At 46.2% G+C, this 14,204-nt stretch overlaps 2 protein-coding genes across 7 annotated transcripts in view; one reads left to right on the plus strand and one right to left on the minus strand.

Moving 5' to 3' along the window:
* LOC135385712 (acetylcholinesterase-like) overlaps positions 1–7,415 on the minus strand; it is an 80,379-nt gene extending 72,964 nt beyond the window's left edge. The window contains exon 1 of the mRNA XM_064615186.1: positions 7,342–7,415. Coding sequence (XP_064471256.1) covers positions 7,342–7,348 — 7 coding nt within the window. The 5' untranslated portion in view covers positions 7,349–7,415. The remainder of the gene's footprint in view (positions 1–7,341) is intronic.
* The window catches only part of LOC135385710 (acetylcholinesterase-like), a 93,913-nt gene extending 80,042 nt beyond the window's left edge, over positions 1–13,871 (plus strand). For all 6 annotated transcript variants that reach the window (XM_064615180.1, XM_064615179.1, XM_064615184.1 and 3 more), the window contains one exon: positions 12,155–13,871. In XM_064615180.1, coding sequence (XP_064471250.1) covers positions 12,155–12,356 — 202 coding nt within the window. In that variant the 3' untranslated portion in view covers positions 12,357–13,871. The remainder of the gene's footprint in view (positions 1–12,154) is intronic.
* Positions 13,872–14,204: the final 333 nt, after the last annotated feature.

The raw sequence follows: 14,204 nt of genomic DNA on the forward strand, positions 1-14,204 counted from the left end.
GCGAGTGCACAGGGGTAAAAGAATGTTGCAAGGTTGTTATTGTTGTTCTTCTTCCTTTTCTTTTTTTCTTGTGTAGCTGGTGGCGACATCAAGGACCCATGAGGTATGCGTATCAGCCACCCCCATGCACCTGAACTCTCAGGGAATCGTGCTGCTTGAGGTTTTACATATATATAATTGCATACAGCCTGGGGCGTTCATTGGCACCTTTTGATCCCTCCCGACGTGTCTCCAGCCGCCGCGCGGCGTTCTTTGGAAGAGAGTCTAAAGTTGGGCCTGTTAGTATATAAGTGAATAAAGAAAACCAACGGCAAAAGATGCAGACAAGACGAGAGAGAGAGAAAAAAAGATCCGTGTGTCCTTCTTCTTGTGTCGTGCCGTCGTACATATTTTTGCGTTGCCTATTTACATCTTGTGTATGCCGTGTTAACTTGTTTAACTGTGTGCGAAAGAAGGCACATGTTTCCTCTTCTGTTCAAATATATTAAACGAACAATTCTTTTTACTGTCTTCGCTAAATTCGACACTCGAATTGCATACATGAGCAACATCGTGACATTCCGCAGCGTTGGATTGTATTGTATACACATTATGTATACATTAGACAGGACGTGTCGGCTTCGCTAGAACCTTTTGGTGACGTGTGTACCAATGTGATGCCTGTATAGACTCACAGCAAGCAAAGTTGTGTGATTTGCGGTTCAGGTGGAGCTGAAAGGGTTTAACGCGTGCGCACGGCGGAGGCCCGTAACGTTTCCGCCAAGGCCGCGAACTGCGTGTCGGATTCCGATAGGGATACTCAATGTACGGGGGAGTCTCGGGTGCAGTTATAAAACCGTTATGGGCGCGTTGTGCCATGCTACGTTAGTGCTACGCATAATTTGGAGGGATGGGCCTTGAAGACACCGTCGTGATAGTGGTCACGAAATTATCTGAGAGGTGTCCAAGACGCAGCTGGGCAATGAATGTCACAGAGGCCTCTGCGTTATCAACTGAATAAGAGTTCCAGAATAGGAGGCGTGATTCCTGAGGGAATTTACGGAGAACTGATAATTGGAGTCGTACCCAATAAATGGGGCATACGGAGGATGCAAACGAAGGCAACGCAAGAGGGTTTTAGAAGAAGATTTCCCCACCGCAAACTGCAAACTAAAACACAAGCGCTCTGCGCTTGCAGCGCCGTCGAGCTGTACCACACATAATTTATTTTGCCTACGAAATGTATTTAAATTCAAAAATACGAGCTTGATTGATGTTAAAAAATACAAGCCTGATGCTCAATGAATTGACGTTACACTAGTTACACTAAACGTTGTCATTCCTTGACTTCTGTTTCGTGGCTCTCGCAACATCTCGCGCAGCGCGACGGCGACGCGTGAGTGCCTACTCAAGAGTAGGCAGCACACAAGATTGTGTGCCGCACGTGCCGCAGGGCCCCTGCGCCAGACGCAGAAAAACTTGGGACCCCGGGCGAATTTCTAGGACGGCTCGAATTGGAATACTGGAAACGGCCGGCCTCTTTTTCCTAGGTCGGCGGGCCCGCTTTCGTGCTCCGTCCCTTGGCGACTCCGAGGACTACGGCTCTTTAACGTGACGCGAGTTCACGTCAGGACGAGTTTGAGTGCTCACGCTAATTTCGAATAGAAAGCGCACTCCTAAAATGTCAAACATGGATTGGATTGGGCATGCGAAGTGACGATACCGAATTTCATTGGGCCCCAAAGCGTTTGGGTAACCTATTCTAGAAATCTCAAAATTTTCAAGGGAATATTTTCTTGGGGAAATGTGATCAATTCTCGTAATTAGAAGACATAAAAAATGAAGAACTGATTATACCTATTGCGAAGCCACGGCTAGCTTTAACGGGGCACTGAGGTGCAAAAATTGCTCCTTGCGGAATGATAAGATGCCCTTTGCCTTTACACCAACACAAAACGGAACGGGATTCATCGTTCGTGATTTATGAGCCAAAGAAACCGCCATTGAAGCTTTTCCTCTCCCTCTCTAGAAGCGCGACGATGCGGAGAGGCTTCGGATTGGTCTACTGAAAGGTGTTTTATCATTGGGTGCGTTGAGTGGCGGCCCCAGAGTCAAGAGAGCCGTAGCTCTCCCCACTAAACGGCCAAGCGCACTTCCGGTGCTCGTAACTACTGTCAAAATTTCTGACACCTTCTCATGGCGATTTCGGGTGATGCACCTGGTAATCCGAGCGAGAGCGCCCAGGTCCAGTGCACGCTCTACACGAGAGTCGCTCTGGGGCAGTCATCACCCGAATTTGTCGGACGCTCTACCGCTCTTCTACGAGGGTCGCTGCGCTCGCTAGCATTGTGCGTTCGTCGTGTTCGTGAACTTCCGGCAGCGTCGTTGGCGTCGTCGCGCACTTTCACCTGAGCACAAGCATAGCTTGCGAGAAGCAGGTCACATCATCCTCTTTGTCATTCACATTATCGGTGTCAATTGAACTTTCATCGCTACTACTTTCGTAAAGATCCGTGCCGTCAATGGTGAACGCAACAAAGAGACAGATGACAAGACATGTGACAGGCAGACAGCCGCAGGAGCAATACGTAGCAGACGACACTCGTGAGGCGCATATACGCGCATGCTCGCCGTCGAGAGCGGAAGAAGAGAGTTGAGGGCGGTTTTGGCTCGGCCTCTCGCAGCAAGAGCCAAAAAAGTGCTCTTGGGGCGAGCAAACTGCTCCGTAGTGCATCATCCGAACACGCGGCTCTTGCTCGGACCGCACCACCCGAATTTACCGCTCGGGTTCGGGGCAGAAAAAAGTGCCCCAAATGCATCACCCGAAATCGCCATCAAAAGCGGAGCCACGGGGCCAAAGAGACGGGGACGGAAGCGAAGTGATGTAGTTCCGCCAGCTGGCAAACGTGTTTTGGTGCATGGATGCCTCGTTTGACCTGCACGTAATTGCAACGACGAACGGTGCTCACAAGAATCGATCAAGAATCAATTGATCTATCGGTTGATCGATCCACTAAAGGATAAAGGCTGGATAGTTGGTAAATATACCCATTGAAGTTTTTCAGTTGAGAGTATGCAGTTGTCTTGTATTGTCGTCTTCGTCCGTGTCTTTTGGGTTGCGCTACAAGTTCGAGTGATCGATCCACGTCGGGAACTAACCATCGCTGATCACCTGCATTAGCGGTGGTGTAAGAACGCAAAGGCTCAGCATTTCGCAAGGTCAATTTATTCACTGCTACGCTTTTAAAAACCAAGTGGCTGCAATGTCTGTCAAAACTCCGAAGCGGAAATAAGTGAGCGCAGAAGTGGCGGAAGCGTGGATCCTCGCCAACACAGGAGTGGCATCTAATGCAGGGAAGGATAACGGACATATTTTGGTTACCGTTTCTATTTTCGTTACTGCTATATTTTTGTTTCCGTTATCCGTTTCTGATACCGGCCGCCCTTCAATTTCGTTTCCGTTACGTTTCCGTTACTGTTTCCGGTAATGGAACGGTTGTTACAGAGCTGCGAGAGGACAGCCCTTGCAGCTCTGTCAGCACCCTGTTTTGCCCAAGTGCCTTCGGTGTCACGTGTACACAGTACATAAGTAATTTTACGTCGTCGGGATGCGCACATTTTGCAAGACTTAAAAAAAATGTAGGAACATGTCTTCAGTCTTCAGTCACTCGGAGTCCAGCAACTCCAGATGGGCGTAACCTTCATTCAGTGTCGCATTCATAAGCAGACGCTCTCAGTAGTAAATAATACTGTCATGGCCACGGTGAAATTAAAAAAAAGAACAAAGTACAAAATAAGTAACTAAATAGTAGGCTGTCATCCACGTGCTATGGTGGAGTATAGTCATGTGTTGATGTCATGCAATTATGAGGACTGGGACGATGTAAGCGACGGATGCACCCTCGAGATCCAATATTGCGCTTTCCTTCCATGCTTTCGTGTAGTATTTAGAGCATTACAGGGAATGGAGTCATCAAAACAAAAACAAAAATTGAAAAGTCACTCAAATGTCATCGCACAACAGGAATAGTCATCACCCGAATTCAATACCGGGCGATAAATTCGTTTCCGTTTCTGTTTCCGGTAATGGAGGACCGTGGTATGCGTTTCCGTTTCCGCTATCGTTACCACCTCCAATTTCGGTAATATACCGTTTCTGTTTCCGTTACCATTACCGTTACCCTTCCCTGATCTAATGTATTGCTCCGTAGACGAAAGCGTGCTGGGCGAACGCAATGCGTCCTGGACAGGTCCTGGTCGCACGTCACAGCAAACGTCAAGGCACACGTGACCTTAAAGATGGCGGCGCCCGTGATCGGCGGGCAAACCGTTTGTAAACAATGCGGTTGTTGTTCTGCGCAACGTTTTGGATGTATTTCGATCACGGTAATTATTTTTATCCGATAACCTCGCAATAAAACGCGCAGTTTTGCACCTAAGGCCTCGTACTGTTGACACTTTTTACTTGACACAAAATACTTTTTTTTTTCAGTATTTGCTACTTAGTGCTCAAAATACGTTTCTTCCTCGTCAAGCCGTATCCAGCACACTTCCCTGCCGTGTCCAGATTTTCAGCTCACTGGAACTTCCCCTTTTTTTCTTCCTTGTTATCTTCTTTCTTTCTGCATTTATCCTCCTGTACAATAGGCTGGTCCCACGCTTGGCCTTGCTTGTGAATAGCCCGACCCCTTCGTCAGAAAACGGTTCCTATCCATATTGCCAGGTGAATCCCCAGGTGATTAGGTACGAGATAATCCCGCCATTTATTTCCTCGCGCCAGAAGTTGAAAGACCCGAGCTGATACAGGAGGGATTACGAATATTTCAGTCAGAAAATATCACCAAAGATTACTTGAGTTCCCCTACGTTCACCAAACATTACTTGGCACCGAGACCTTGCAAATAAAAGATATGCTTAAGTGTGGCGGACAAAGTTTATTCCTATCATTTGTACAGCCACGTTTACAATACGCGTTTCGCTTACTGGTAATATACTAAAGTACAGGGTGTGTGCAGAAAAACGTGACCCGCATTTAGGCACATAGCTTGTTGCCTACCTCACTAACGAACTTCCGGTGGCGCACGATGGCGCATTTATGCGTGCGAAATCTGTAGAAAAATTGTGGAAGCCATACCCAGTTTAAAAAATAAACGGAACAACGAAAACGTCGGCTTCCGTGCATCAGAATAGGGCAACATGGTGGACAACAGGGTGTATGTCAAAGGGCAACATGGTGCACGTAGGAGAGTTGTGTTCAAGTGCCGCTAGGGGAGCTATCGGTGCATAAATCGAAACGATGTCCTACATAGATGCTCATCGGCAGTACCCCTAGCGGTGCCTGCACATAACACTCATGAGACCGAAATACACTACCATGCACTGTCATGACCGCCTTATTCTAATGCATGGAAGCCCATGTTTTCGCGCTCTGTTTATTTTTTTACACTGAGTATGGCTTCCAGGATTTTTTTGTAGCTTTCGCACGCATAAATACGCCGTCGTGCGCCACCGGAAGTTCCACGGCTAAGTAGACAACGAGTTACATGTAAAAATGCGGGTCATGTTTTTCTGCACACACCCTGTACTTTAACGAGCATCTTAAATTTTTCTTGGAGTATTTAGTGCTTCACTCAAGTTACCTTCAGTTTTGAGTAATTTGTACTCTATTTGAAATACTTTTGCACAGTATTTTGTACATGTCTGGGTGTAGGTGGGTTTAACCGGAGGGGAGGGTGGGGAGCGCGAGAAGCACTTCGATTTTATGGGTATACGTCCACACTCTGCAAAAGGAGATGTCCCGTCTAGTATAGCGTGGTCCATGCGCTCTGGAGCCGCTACTTAAGGTGCTCATTGTCATGGCGCAGTATGACCTCCGTTGTTGTTGCGCCATTAATCTTCAAATCAAATCATTTCAAAGGATCTCGCGCTATGAACCGCCACCACATTTATGGCGGGCTAGAATGAATGGTGTGCCGAACGGAGGCTGCAGACTGCGCCGGACGACGGGCCTGCCGACAGGTGGCTACCACGGGCTCGATGCGCTGTCTCTGGAAGCGCCTCCACTACCACGTGATGAGATTGGCGAAGAGCACCCGAGCGCGTTCTGGAGCCCTGCCCATCATACGACCGGAACGGCTCTGCCGCGAGAAGAAGAAAACGTGTGCGTGCTAGTAGCTTGCGCAGTGCTCGTTTTTTTCAGACACGAAACAATGTGACAGATACGCGAAAGCCACCACCACTTTTTCAGACCAGCATTTATTTGTCTTAACCGCGACGATATCAAGGGAGGGTGAGCAGGGTTGTTAAAGTTATTTTAAATAATATATCTGGGCTACAGCTACAGTTACACCATTTTGAAGATAGATCAGTACAGTTACAGATACACCAAAAATATACTCGGTACTTTTACAGTTACTTTCTACGTTCTACGAATTGAATAATTTGTTACGCTACTACCGCTTCTCCTCGGGTCCTCTGCCTTGTTTTGCGAATTCTGCGCCCATATCAGACATGAAACATAAAATGCCTTTATTTAAAATTGATTATATACCGACTAGACGCCCGTGAACAAAGACCACGATTCTACAATTTAATTCTATAATTTAAAGTACTTTCTACACGACACATAACCAGGTGGTATGTGGAACTGGATTTTTTTTTTCCAATTATTTTCTGATTCAAAAGTACTGAAACAATACTTGAAAAAGAGTAAAAGTTACCTGTAGAAAGTAACTCCGTTACACTTACTACACTCTAAGGAAAAAAGGAGTAAAACGGGGAGTAGTTGCAGCTTCTACTCCTTTAGTCTGCAATTACTCCCCATTTTAGTCCCCTAACCCGAGATTTAGTCCCGACATTTACTCCCCAGGACTGCAGATTGTCACTAAACTTCGCGAATGGTCTCCTGAATGCAACAATCTACGTAAATATGTGCCCTTGGTCAATTTGAACGACATAAGGCTGTATAACTCAGACAACGTAGCAATATTCCAACCACACAGAGTAAGAAACAGTTAGCGCATCTTTCTCCGCAAATTGTGCCCTATGTATGGCGCAAGATTTTAAATCACGCGATATATCACGGTTGACGGTTTGCTTCAAAGTATTTTCATGCATGCACACGAATTATGTACTTGGGACTCTTACAACTGCGCGGGAAATGCAGTTTACACTCTGTGACATTCATTTACTCCCGTGCATTTACTCCCGAAAGGGACTATTTTTTGTGGCAAGGCATTTAGTCCCCAAAAGGAGTAAAAGTACTCCTTTTTTTCTTAGAGTGTAGCAGCAAAATGCATTCGCCATTTTACTCCAGATACACAAAAGGTATCTAGTTACCAGTACTCAGTTACTTTTACTTACCCGCCATACCACATTGTCGGCCTTCTTATATAGTACTCCTTCCTTCTAACTTCTCCTTCCTTCTCCTATTGTTTACCTGTATTAATAAATAGAAGACGCACCAAATAAATGGCGTACAAATGTAATAGTTTTGCTCGTGTGGTTGAAAATATGAGCGTCCAAGCGCCCCTTAAAATTTTTGTGTACCCGCTGTGTGTCCCAGTTAGAGCACTGCACGGGCCTAATTTTCAGGCCCGTGCCTGGCCCAGGCCCGGCTGCTATGGCCCGCACCCGGCCCTGGCCCAACGTTTTCCATAGATTTCCAGCCCGGGCCCGGCCCGGCCCGAGCCCGACCCACCCGCCCCGGGCCCAGCCCGTACCCGACTGTTTCCATGCTCAGGCCCGGTCCCAGCCCGCCTCTGCTCTATGTGTTCTCGATGCTCGGAGGCGTATCGAGATTTACTAAAGAGCACAAATGGTACTGTGACGTTACACGTAAGGTTTTCTGCGCAGTGTGGTGACATGTTGCACATGCCGCAGGGTAGGAATGCGGATAATTTGGACCACCTGGGGTTCTTTTGACGTGCGCTATGCTCAGGTCTCTGCTCTGGTTTCCCTTCAAATCCGCGTATTGAAAGAGCACAGCGCAGCGATGAAAAGGACGCAGCTAATTGGTATCGCCTCGAGATCGAACTGTAGGTGGCGCAATTTTTGCAATTTTGCGTCGAGCGAGTACAGGAGAGGTTCGAGGTTTGATTTGTCTCCTGGGCTGGCATTCACTAAAAGGTGCTAAAATATGTTACAAGATGACCACACCTTTGTGGTGGACTTGACTTTGGGGTGCTACCGGTCAGGTAATAACTACATATAAACTAAGTTTTTGGTTCCAGCGGCAGGTATATATTCTGAAACACGCTGTTGCACACGTGCTTCATACCCCAATAAACACGCGTGTTTTACATATTACATTCAGGGGTGGTGATAGCATTTTACTTTGAATGCGTGCGTTCCAATGATTATGTATGTGAAAGATAAAAGTCTAGTCTGTCATACGGTTAGATGAAATGAGATGAAAGCTTGAAATTCACACATTTATAAACACCCGTGTCATAAATATATATATTCATGCATTCATATATCCCATATATTAATACATTCGACACAACTTGTGTCTAGCGTGTGCAGAATATCCTACCTGAGCATTGTGAAGTAACTTAGAACAGCTAGCACAGGAACCATTCTATAAATAACTGTGACGTAGTTTTATACTTATAATAATAATAAAAAAACTGTTACAACATTGACCTTAGCTCTTGGTACATTTTGTTTGACACACAGAACCACAGTGACAAATATAATATAACAAAGGACGAGTGGAATCCGCATACTGGAACATATGCACGATCTGTAGTTTTCTTCCCTGCTAAGCGCGCTGGTGCAGAGAACTAGAAAAGTTCAAAAAAGTTTTCCACCAAGTCATTTTCACTCATTTTAAAGCGATTTTAAAAGCACAAATGTCCAGACATTGAGCCTTCCAATCACGTTTTCGAGCGCGATGACCACAGCGAAAGCACCGGCTCAAGCCGCGCATCCCCACTAAAGGCAGTTCACGGAGCAGCCGCATGGCGGCGACGCTGTTCGATCTCGAGGCGAATACGCTCTGCGTTTTACAGGCTATTTCTCTGTCGGCAAGCCGCTGTGTGCTCGGTGCTTGCTTGCTTGGGGAGGCAGCGCGCAGTAGCGCGTGGGCGATGTGTGTGTACCTTGCGGATCAAGAGAGGCTCGTTTCCGTTCTATTGCGCATGCACCGGTGTTATTCCCCCTTCTCGAACTCTCACGCGAACGAAATATGTCAGAACACCTAACTTAACTGACCCTCGTACAGGACTCTCACGGGAACGAAATATGTCCCAACACCTAACCTAACTCACCCTCGTGCCGGACTTGCTCAGCGCGCACGCCGCACCAAGCGTCCCCAAATGTGCTAGTGCACGCGTGAAATCCATGCCCATTACACGAAATAAGCATGATCACATATAAAAAAGTGATAGTTCTCAGATGAGAATACCATGATACACCATACCCAATGAAAAAAAAAAAAATAGTGTCATTAAAATGCAGCTGTCCAGTCTCGCAAAATATGTTCGCTACATGCTCGTCCATGGTCGGCGTTGTCAAGCCCGTACCTAGCCCGGGCACGGTGACTGAAACCCGAGCCCGGCCCAGGCCCGCATAAAAAACGCAAAGCACGGCCCGACCCGGCCCGCGAGCCGGACCGGCTCGGGCTTTCGGGTAAGCCCGGGCCCGTGCAGTGCTCTAGTCCCAGTACACATCTCATGTAATATGCGCGAACTGGACGAGACGTTCAGTAAACACGGTGTAATGTTTCTCGCCTGTCACCAAGTGGCAAACAGCAAATTTCTTAGAGGAGTTATCAGTGTATTGTACGCTGAATATGCATTCACAAAGACACATTTAAAGGAATTAGGTGCAGTTTCTCCAATATGGTTCTTTCCTCTCTTTCAGTCACGCGAGCTTCTGTCGTGCCACCAAGTATGACATTCATAACGCTTTCCACCAAAAACAGTCGAAGTAGCACAGGTTGTTAACGATGGCATAAGCGTTCTCTTTGATACGACGTACTTCCGCTGACCAAGGCAAAGATCCATCTGCAGTGACCCCGAAAAAGTGGCGATGAAACCCTCCTCTGCAGTTGGTGGCTTCATTTGGGGCATAAAACGCGGAAGTCGCTTCTTAACGAACATAGGCGCAATATTTTTGTATGATATGTTCGTCCCTCGATGTGAGGGAATGTGTAACTACATTAGGTTGTGGAGGCCTTATCGCGTAGTTATAACTAGATATGCCAATGGTCACAAATTAAAGGGCTGGGGTCCACAAAATGGCTAAGACCAGCACGGTTTCGCGAAGCGTGTTTTCGTTTCTTCTTTATATTTCCTTGAATTCAATTGAAACCAATGTTTACAAGACGCTATGTGGGTCAATAATTGCACAAGTGTTTGGGCAACTACGACTTACATTCGGTTAGAAGCATTTTTTTTTTTTTTTCACTCAGAAGCCAGATAATTTTGATACTGCTAAATTTGATGCGAGTACCACAAGTGTTTCGGGACGACACCTACGATAATCGAGCTGATGCAGGATTACTTCATGTAACTATGCGCTAAAAATTTGATTACTTTGATGCCTTTAATTTCTGCACCATTAGAGTCCTCTGTCGTCAGTCTGTAGAATTGAAGGTCTTTCGTTGTAGCAAAGCGCTTTCAGGTGGCGCATGCCTCACTAAGTACACAGAGGCTGTAAGTACAGAGTGTCAAACCGGTTCTCAAGCGCCTCCTAAGCGTCGACAACCAAAGGAGAGCGAACGTGTCCTTGCCTCGGCAGCGTAATTCCACTGTCACAAGGGTATGCTGTAGTCGTGTACAACCCAAGAACGACATCTCCTGCGTTGAAGCAGAACTCCATAATATATACTTATTACACTTGAATATGAAAATAAGCTTTGCGAAAAGGAAACATATGACCTGGAGAGATTCTACATAAAACGTTTCCAACACTATGTGGGCTTGGGTGGCTAAATAATTGGAGAGTTCAGTTGAGTTGAGTTGAGAAGAAAAAAATCGAGAAATAGGCGCTCATTACGAGAGCCGGCTACTCCAGATCACTTCGAAAAACAAAAATGGCTAACTATAATAAGAACAATGAGTGACAAAGACACTCAGTCAGTCACTCACCCACACTGTCAATCACATTGTGTCCACCAACATGGAGTCTGCGCAAAATCGCACAAACGCCTGCATGGCGTGGAACTGATGGTCGGGTGGCCAAGGGCCCAGAACCTTGGAATAATTGGAGAAAAAGAGGCACCGGCAATGAGTTATTTGCTTGACCACGACTATAGATCTCCTTCGAAGCGGATGTCCTTCTCACCCTTGAAGGGCACTTATCGAAATGGGTTTGCGCCGCTAACACACGGCACTGCCGATCTGTATAGAACAGGACCCAGCGTCGTGACGGAAGCGCCGATTTAGGAAATTATTTCAGCAATTAATAAAATTTTAATTCAATTCTTACGTATCGTGATTCAATCGTAATTCAATTCTTACGTATCGTGATTCAATCGTGATTCAATCGTAATTCAATTCTTACGTACATTGACGTATTTATTGTGCACAAACGTCATTCGTGTCCTTGTCTTGAAAGGCGTCTAGAGAGCCCATGGGACAGGAGTATAAGAGAGGAAACACTAGACGGAGACAGAAGAATAACATACGGCCTTCTTGGCATGGCAGCATAGCGCTCTGGGGAGGAGGGTATCGGGCGTCTTGGGTCGACTCCATGGGGTACTGTGCCGACATTTGCGTTACACCATCTGAAGAAAACCCGCGGGAAACTCCCGGACGAGTTCCTTCGGAGCCGTAACATGCAGGCTAATGAAAAACGTTAGCGTTGGTGCATAGCGCACTTCAGTATGAGCAGAGGAGACTGCCGTTGCGCCTTGCCCTAACGAAATCCCGTACCTCAATAGTCGTTGGAGCCAGTACAATGATACCAAGTCCCGACGGCTGCCGGGGGTCTGCCATCAAAAGAGAACGCCTCATTGTGTTGTTTCTGCAATGTAAATTGCAGTGGCCCGTTTAGACACTTTTTTTTTCGAGCGTATAGATATACCTTGATCTAGATGTACAGAAGCCCTAGGGAGCGCATGAGCACGGGTTTCTTACTCTGACCGCGTTAATTCTACGTCAATTCCGACTCACTGCTTGGATAAAGTTAATGCTTGTACTGACGTGAAACATTCATATGCTTTCAGACGCCCAAGTTTGCCCTTGCAGAAGCCGTGGCCTCCATATTCCCGAGAGAACCCATTCTACGTCTCCGTGTCTGCCAGAAACATGAGTATAAACTTTGGCCCACGTCTGGATGAATGTGCCTTTTGGCAAGCATTCTGGGCCCCGTACCGTGGACGAAGTGGTGGAACAGCTCCAAAAGTGCAGCACATCGTACTTGGCTGAGCACTGTAGTATAGAGGAGATGACATTTCATTTCAAGTGTACGCCGGCTAAGTCAAGTTGTATAACGGCTACAGAGACACGCGACCCACATCTGTGTGCACATCGAGTCAACTTCCTTGACGCCATTTCCCAGATGTTGGGCATATCTGCAACTGTTATTTCAAGGTGAAGTTCAATGAGACCTGAGCTAAAAGTAACCATGGGTAAGAACGAAAGGTGGGAAATTCGAATGATATTCACAAGACAGCGTGTGAGATTGATCACAGGAGGTTTCCCCGTGTTTTTTCTGTACTATGTAAAATTTGCGGGACGTTAGGTCGGCTTTATGTGTAAAATACTGGATGGTAATTCTCGTTCCCAGAAATACACAGATTTGCAATGCACACATTTTGCACCTATACTGGTAACGCCACCTGCATTACAAGTTATTCTTGCAGCATATACCGCAGGCTTCATAACTCGCTTTTAGGTTGTGGGCCTAGAGCCCTGCGGGTTTTTAGCATTGCCCAGCATTTCCAAATATGGTTGGACTGTGCCTTTTATGCGATTAAGTTGCGATGTGCCCTGCGGTTTGCATCACTGTTGCACTGGCAACTTTGCACTCAGTGCGATTTGAGACCGCAAGACAGCCATAACCAAGAGCACTCTGACCACGGGGTCCAGCTGATTGATTTCTGCAGCAGCCACACAGAACATTCTTCATTAATGGAAGCCTGAGCAACAGAGGACAAAATTACCCCTGCAGTTGTGTTCCTTTCTGTAACACATTGCTCTAATTAATTGTTTTGTTTGCCGATAACCTGTAAGGGTGTGATTTAAAAAATTTATGATCTTTGGAAGCCTGACTGCGAAAATGGACACTACTCGAGTGCTAAGACTGTGCTTTGTAGGAGACACCATCTCCATACTTTTCTTTCCTAACTCCAACTCCAACTGAAATTAAGGTCTTTTGGGTGTTAAGTTGGAACGTGTCTTCTGCACTCGGAGGCCATGTGATGTGTCCAGTCATGCTTCCAGCCATGTCTTCTCTTCCGTGTTCTAGGTGGTATCGGAACTGTCATATTTACAGAAGTGCTAGCTCCACTTCAGGCGTGGGCTAATGATGAAACGATTCATTTTGATTATCACATATATTAAGCAAAAATATAATATTTAGCCTTCGATGAGGGTAATTTTGGTACAGCCATGTAAATTTCAGGGGTATATCTAGCTTAGTCACTCCTCAGAGATCAGGCTTACATTTTGACGAAGACTGGATGCGCTTGTTCACCGCCGTACAAACATCAGTCAGCGCAATTCCTGATAGCGAGACATTCTCGGGTGTGCGCTGAGAGAAACTGGACGCACCATGAGTTTGGAGGCTACACGACCTGCCATCTTTGCTTCCTGACACACGCATTTCTTTTTTTTTTTTTTTTTCAAACGTGTCACTGGCATTTCTGTGTTCATGCAGACACTGAAGTAGTATCCTGCACTTTAACTGTATATAATAAACCTCTGTTGGGAATTTTTCGCATGAAAGTTGTCGTGTCTCGCATTTGTTTTTTAACACAATGTCTTGGAACACTTCGCCGTTGCTGTATTACAAATGGACGTGGTTGATGTGTATAGCATCATCGGTACGATATCGTACGCATCGTAAGTATCCACGGCGTTGTTCCCTAATAGAGAAACTACGAGCTATTACTGTCTATCGGGTTTTATAATCATTAGGGACCGGATCTTCAGGCAAAATGTCTATTTTTTTTTTCTTTTGGAATCCTATCGCGCATACTAAATATGTGAGCGCGAATTATGGATTAAGAAACATTTTAGCCGTGCTTTTACTGTGTCTATAAATGCCCATTG

The sequence above is a fragment of the Ornithodoros turicata genome, chromosome 2, assembly GCF_037126465.1.
Source record: "Ornithodoros turicata isolate Travis chromosome 2, ASM3712646v1, whole genome shotgun sequence".
Classification (NCBI taxonomy): Eukaryota; Metazoa; Arthropoda; class Arachnida; order Ixodida; family Argasidae; genus Ornithodoros; species Ornithodoros turicata.